The sequence below is a fragment of the Anomalospiza imberbis genome, chromosome 2 (genome assembly GCF_031753505.1).
Source record: "Anomalospiza imberbis isolate Cuckoo-Finch-1a 21T00152 chromosome 2, ASM3175350v1, whole genome shotgun sequence".
In the NCBI taxonomy this organism is placed as follows: domain Eukaryota; kingdom Metazoa; phylum Chordata; class Aves; order Passeriformes; family Viduidae; genus Anomalospiza; species Anomalospiza imberbis.
This window is the reverse complement of record NC_089682.1, coordinates 31,783,402-31,789,401: the sequence shown is the minus strand read 5'-3', so window position 1 is coordinate 31,789,401 and position 6,000 is coordinate 31,783,402. Positions and strand designations below refer to the sequence as shown.

General features: G+C 53.2%; 1 protein-coding gene and 2 non-coding genes across 4 annotated transcripts; all 3 read right to left on the bottom strand.

The window, feature by feature from the left end:
• On the bottom strand, positions 1–5,152 carry RPS3 (ribosomal protein S3). Of its 2 annotated transcripts, none has more exons than XM_068180458.1 (7): positions 5,001–5,152; positions 4,068–4,198; positions 3,867–3,960; positions 3,000–3,094; positions 2,268–2,455; positions 883–1,079; positions 1–126 (listed from the first exon to the last, which is right to left on the bottom strand). In XM_068180458.1, the coding sequence occupies exons 1-6, from the start codon at positions 5,028–5,030 to the stop codon at positions 886–888; spliced, it is 732 nt and encodes a 243-aa protein (XP_068036559.1). In that variant the 5' UTR covers positions 5,031–5,152; the 3' UTR covers positions 1–126; positions 883–885. The 2 variants fall into 2 exon arrangements, with proteins under 2 accessions (XP_068036559.1, XP_068036558.1); XM_068180457.1 differs by lacking the exon at positions 1–126 and adding an exon at positions 180–248.
• LOC137469813 (small nucleolar RNA SNORD15) lies at positions 1,405–1,552 on the bottom strand. The gene has a single exon (XR_010996692.1). It is a non-coding gene; the product is annotated as a small nucleolar RNA SNORD15 (small nucleolar RNA).
• LOC137469814 (small nucleolar RNA SNORD15) lies at positions 2,570–2,716 on the bottom strand. The gene has a single exon (XR_010996693.1). It is a non-coding gene; the product is annotated as a small nucleolar RNA SNORD15 (small nucleolar RNA).
• Positions 5,153–6,000: the final 848 nt, after the last annotated feature.

Genomic DNA, 6,000 nt, shown 5'->3' with positions numbered 1-6,000 from the left:
CAGGTATCGGTGCTTTATTCCCACTTTGTTTGGATCAGGATCTGGTGAAGTTCACTCCAGAAGGGAAGCACAGCAACAGAATTCCTTCCACACCAAAGGTGGGAGCAAGGTCTTCCTGGAGTACATCTTGAGAAAATATAGAGGGGAAAAAAAAAAAAAAAAGGCACCTTCACAAACACTGCCTTTTGTGATTTTATTAAGAGATGTTTTCAGGACAGACAAACTTCTCGTTGCAGATGTTACAAACCCTACAATAAGAAACAAAACACTCAGTGAGCTGGGGGCAAACTGTTTTCCATAACCATCATCCTATCCCAAAGAAAGAACAAACCAAGCTTTCCAATTAAACTGCATTTCTCATTTCCTGCTTCTTGGCCAGTGATCCCCCTATTTCCCACTGAGAAAGATCTTGCCAGACACCTTGGTATGACTTCCTTACAAAAGCAGCCTACAAATTGTTCTCACGTGGCTTCTAAGACTATCCCAAACTGGATCCTGGGGCAGGACAGGATGGATATATGAGGAATATATTCCCTGTGCTGCCAGTTGCACACTGGTAGCAGCTGGTACTACATCAACACATCCAAGGCACCCAAGTCACTCCAACTGTAATAATCCAAGGTCTCCAAATCCATGCTGTATATAACACAACATGGAACAAGGCATGTGGACAGATCCATCATCTCATCTCCACAGGAGTGTTCTGAGCTGCTTTGCTGCTTGAACCCTGTCCCATTCACCCTGTGCAATGCTCAGACCCAACCCTGGTACACAATACAGCAGCTTGTCTTCCCAAAATCCCAGCTTTGTATTTTTGGTGGCCTGAAACCTTTTTACATGGATCCTCAGCACACCTCCCTTCCACTGCTCCCAGGCACTTACCCCTCAGGCAGTGGGCACTGGCTGAGGCATTGCTGGCTGTTCTGGTTTGCCACCTTTCTGCTCCGAAATGGGGGTGGTGGGCAAAATCTCTTCTTTGGGTTCCACGATGCTGACGTGGTCTGGCAAAGGCTTTTTGGGGCCAATCTTTCCACTGGGGTCCCAAGGCAACATAATCTTTACTTTGATTCCCAGTACTCCTGCAGAGGGTGACAGGACAAGGGAAACACAAAATAGATCAAGGACAGGTCCATAGGGATGAACACGAACACTACAAAATATCTCTCTCCACACTGAAGATCTGCTGACAACACTGTAACACACATGCTACAGCTTAAAAATCTAATTACTGTGACTTTTTATCAGTGCTGTATATTCAAGCAGCTTAAAGTTGGACATCCAAAGTTATTCAACTCACTGCCTTGGCTGACTGCAGTTCTACCCTCAACTCATTCTAAGCCTGATTTTAAGCTCTGTCCTCTTCCTCAGCTCATTTTTCCAAGAAATTCCAATTTTTTTTACATCCCTTCTCAGACAAATGCCTCTAAATCATCCAATGAGCAGGACATCCTGGCCAAGGCAGCCTTAGCACTGCACCACAGAACGTGGCACAGAGCAGGCTGCAATGACACGAGGACGTCCCTTCTGACTCGTCATCGCATCATCACCGAAGGGAAGGTGGAGAACAGCTCTGGCTGGGTTGGTACTCCTACACCAGGAGTTCTGCAACTGATTAACCCAAAGCCAGTTAAGGCACACAAATAATTTGTGTTTTACCAGGACAGAGAACAAGTGGAAGCAGGTTTAGCTGGGAAGACTGTCTGACACTTGTAGCACCCCTGTTCTCTCTGCCCATCCTGAGGAGCCAGGAAAACTAGAATCCCAACTGCCAAGGGCTCCTACAGCCAGGCAACAGGCACCTCATCTGGAAGTTACCACCAGCCTCAGAGGCCCCAGGACACAAGTGAGAGTGTCTGGAGAATCTACAGCCACATTCCCAACTGGAAACATTCAAAACCCATCAGCAGAGAAGTGAACAACATGGTATAACCACACTGGCTGCTCAAGGCCCCTTGGCTTTCCATTCCCAAATGACTTCTGCTTTAGATGTAATGTTCAAATCCCACAGTGAGAGTTAAGTTGCAAAAGCCCAAGAAAACAAGGTTTTCAGAGTCTGAACCATCCACAGCTGCACAACTGAAGTACTCTGAGATCAGAAGTGCATCAAAACCATGTGAGTTTCAACCCAAGGAAGCCAGTCCTGCCAGTGAGAAATCTCCAACCTGCAGGAACGGGATGCCAGGAGCTGAGATTTTGTTTTTTTTCTCTGCAGCTCTAGAGACGGAAGCTGACAAAGCTGCAAAGGGATCTGCACGCCAGGCACTCACCCTGTCGGAGTAGGACGTGACGCACGGCTGTGTCCACGTAGTAATTCACTGGGTCCCCACTGTGGATCATCAAGCCATCCACAAACTTCATGGATTTGGCCCGCTGTCCTCGGAGTTTGCCGGACACAACGACCTCACAGCCCTTGGCCCCGCTCTCCATGATGAAGCGGAGGACACCGTAGCAGGCTCTGCAGGGAGAGGACAGCCAAGCCATGAGCCCACTCTGCCAGACCCACAGGGCTTCCAGGGCAATTCTACCACAATCCCAACCTGTTTCATGTGTCAGCAGTGCAGCTCCCATCCCTTCTCAGACAAATGCCTCTAGATCATTCACTGGTGACAGGAGGCTGCTGCCGGAGGACCTCACGCAGCACCACAGAACGTGACACCGCGGAGGCACCGCCACCAGAGCCACCCGCTTCTGACTCGTCATCGTCTCATCACTGAGGGGATGTGAGAGCAGGGCCACTGCCACCTGAGCCACAGCACAGCCACAAGGCCTGAAATGCTGTTTGCTTCACTCTTCCACCCATTTATTCCCAAAGCAGCACATGCAGCTTTATGCCCCACAGACAAACTGCAACCAGACAGAACACTCCAGAAGTAAATGTGGACTGAAAAGAAGTTTCAGTGCAGCATTACCAGGCTAAATCCTCAAACTGCAGAGGAGCTGTTTTTTGGGCATGGTACTGGAGTCCCACACCTCCCCCACAGGCAGGCTGCTGTACTCACCTGCGCACAGCCAGCCCTCCCAGGAGCTTGTAGCGCAGGGACTCGGCCTGGGCGATGGCACACAGACCCCTCGTGGCCACCTTCTCGGCGTAGAGCTGCAGGGCACAGAGGCACACTCACAACAGGGCTCTTTTCCAAGTCCATCACAGAACCACAGCACGCTGTGGCTTGGAAGGTTCATCCAGTTCCACCCCTGCCATAAGCAGGGACACTTTCCACTAGACCAGGTTGTTCCAACCTGGCCTTGAACAATTCCAGGGATGGAGAGGCAGCCACAACCTCTCTGGGCACCCTGTGGCACTTCCTCACCAGCCTCACAGTAAACTTAACTTTTACTTCAGCAGAACACAGGAGTTTCATTCTACTCTACTCCCTGCATTCAGTCCAGTTAATCCTCCCACATTTACAGGCAGCAGCTTTATCATACATTCCCTTCCCTGTCTAACATGATCCAGCAGCACCAGCCAAGCTGGAATAAATGAGCACCCCCCCAGCACACACATTCCCCCTCCCTCCCTGATTTGTTTCAGAGCAAGGAACAAGTAACAGGAGCAGGTTTCACTGAATAGAACTACAGAATCCTTTGGGGTGCGTGGACCCTCTAAAGGACCCCAGTGCAACCTTCCCCTGGGAGAAGGCCCCTATCATTAAGGATCAAAAATAACTCGTGTGTCACTTTACCTTCTGCTTCTCAAAGATCCTTCTGCAGCAGAGCAGTTTCTTTGTAATTTATTTTGTATTTCAGTGCAGGAGCATTTCTGAGGCCAAGTAACAGAAGGTCCAACTTATCCTGAAACCACCTTTCAGCTGACACCATCCTGCCACCACAAATCCATCTGCACCACCCATTTCCTGAGGCAGTTTTACCTCCACGCTTCCCTCGGGGAATCCAAACCTCTTCTGCACCACAGCTGTCAGCTCCCGGATCCGGCGTCCCTTCTCTCCCAGGACATTCTGAGTTCTGCAGGAAAATAAGCACAGGACAAGTGAGAAAAGAGTCTCCAGGAGTGAGACTGGAGCCATCCCAAAGAGCTTTCAGAGCATCCCAGCTCAGGAAGGCTGAGTTACCTGGTGGCAAGGATGATAATCTCAGTCCTGGTCGGAGTGACCCGGACCTCCACTCCAGAGTATCCATCTTCAGCCAGCTCCCGGGTAAGGAACTCGTTCAGCTCCGCTTTGAAGATGCCATCAGCGACAAACTAAAACACAAATGGATGAAGTCAAGGTCTTGTCACATTCTGAACCTGAGTGCAATTCACCTTAATTCCTCCTGCAGCCTGACAGTCTCTCCTGACAACTTTCTCCTCCTCTGAGAGAAATCACAGAATACTCTCAGTTGGAAGGGACCCACAGGGAACACCAAGTCCAACTTTTACATGAACAGCCCAGGGACTGAACCCACAACCTTGACTTGACCAGCACTGTGCTCTGCCCAACTCCGGGTGTAACAGTGGGGGAAAATAGGACCCCCTTCCCTGAATTTCTCAGAATAATCCACTCCTAGCAAGAGCCTACACCAACCACTGCCTAACCTACAGCCACTGCTCACGCTGGGATCGCGGCTCTCTGCTGCAATTCGGGAGCAATTTAAGGGAAATAATTAGCGGGGTCCCATCCCTTTCCCAGCCCCACGGGAAGCTGCTGCTGGGACTCCTGACAGCCCAAACCTCCCTCACTCCCCAGGACAGGCAGCGCCCCGTGCCCTCCCGGCCCACAGAGCGGGGCGGCCACCGGCCGCAAACCCTTCCCACGGGAAAGCAAAAGGAAAACCCCGCAATTCCCGGCCCCCGGTGCCGCTCCGCACCTCCGCGCGCGGCCGCGGGAAAGCGCCCGCTCCATCCCGCCGCCATGTTCCCCGCCGGGCCCCGCGCCGCATCCGCCGCCATCCTCCCCCGTCCGCCGCCGCCGCCCGCCGTGCCTTCGCCCTGCCGGCTGCTGGGGCCGCCGCGGGCGGTGCGGCAGCGCCCTGCGGCCGCGGAGGAGCCGTGCGGCCGCGCTCACCTTGCGCTTCTTGGAGATCTGCACCGCCATGATGAGCCGCGGCCCGGCGGAAAGGAAGGAAGGGGCCCCGAGGGCGGTGCTATATCCGCCTTCCGCCGCGCCCCATTGGCTCGCCGCTGGCACGTCGGGTGGCGAGCGGGGCCCGATGGGAGATGTAGTCTTCGCCACGCCGCCATGTTGGGGAGGGCTGAGCCATGTGCACGGCCCAGAGCGGCGGTAAATGGATAAGGAGAGTCGGCAGTGTGTAAAATAAAACAGATACGGGATAATTCACCCCGGGCTTATACCTGGACACCTGCTCTGCCCAGGCGTTGCTGTCAGAGGGTGCTCTGCTGTTATCCAGGAATCACAGCATGGCTGGGTTGGCAAGTGACCTTAAAGCTAATCCCGATCCACCCCTGCCATAGGCAGGGACACCTTCCACTGCTCCAAGCCCCAATGTCCAACCTGGCCTTCGACACTTCCAGGGATCCAGGGGCAGCTACAGCTGCTCTGGGCACCCTGTGCCAGAGGCTGCCCACCCTCCCAGGGAACAATTCCTTCCCAAAATCCCATCTAGCCCTGCCCTCTGGCAGTGGGGAGCCATTCCCCCTTGCCCTGCCACAACACATTGTTTTTTAATGGTTTAGGGATTGTAGGGGACTACAGAAATAGCAACAATAATGGGCAGAGTTGATGCACGGCCTCTATGAAGCGGAGGATGTTAATCTGCTTTGCAGATGGACCTGATGCTCTTAAGGACCTTTTCCAGCCCAAGCGATGCTGTGAAAATGCCCCCAGCCGCAGCAGGAACACCAGCAGGAGCAGTAAAGCAGAGGATCCCACTCTGCTCTCGGCCAGGGAAAAGCCTGGATTACCACTAGATGTCAGTGCAGGCGGATTTCAGGCTGGGAAAAGCCTCTTGCCCAGGGATTCATTTATCCAGAACTGGAGGCATGGCGGAGCATCCCACGCTGCGCTTGGCGAAGGCAGGTGGCGGCGGCGGCGAGCAGTCGTGTCC

What these genes read in the sequence shown, in the direction of transcription:
- RPS3 (XM_068180458.1), bottom strand. Translation starts at nt 5,030, where the DNA reads ATGGCGGTGCAGATCTCCAAGAAGCGCAAG. An exon ending in ATTATCATCCTTGCCACCAG is followed by an intron (nt 3,961 to 4,067) that starts GTAACTCAGCCT and finishes ATTTTCCTGCAG; the next exon opens with AACTCAGAATGTCCTGGGAG. An exon ending in GGAGGGCTGGCTGTGCGCAG is followed by an intron (nt 2,456 to 2,999) that starts GTGAGTACAGCA and finishes CTCTCCCTGCAG; the next exon opens with AGCCTGCTACGGTGTCCTCC.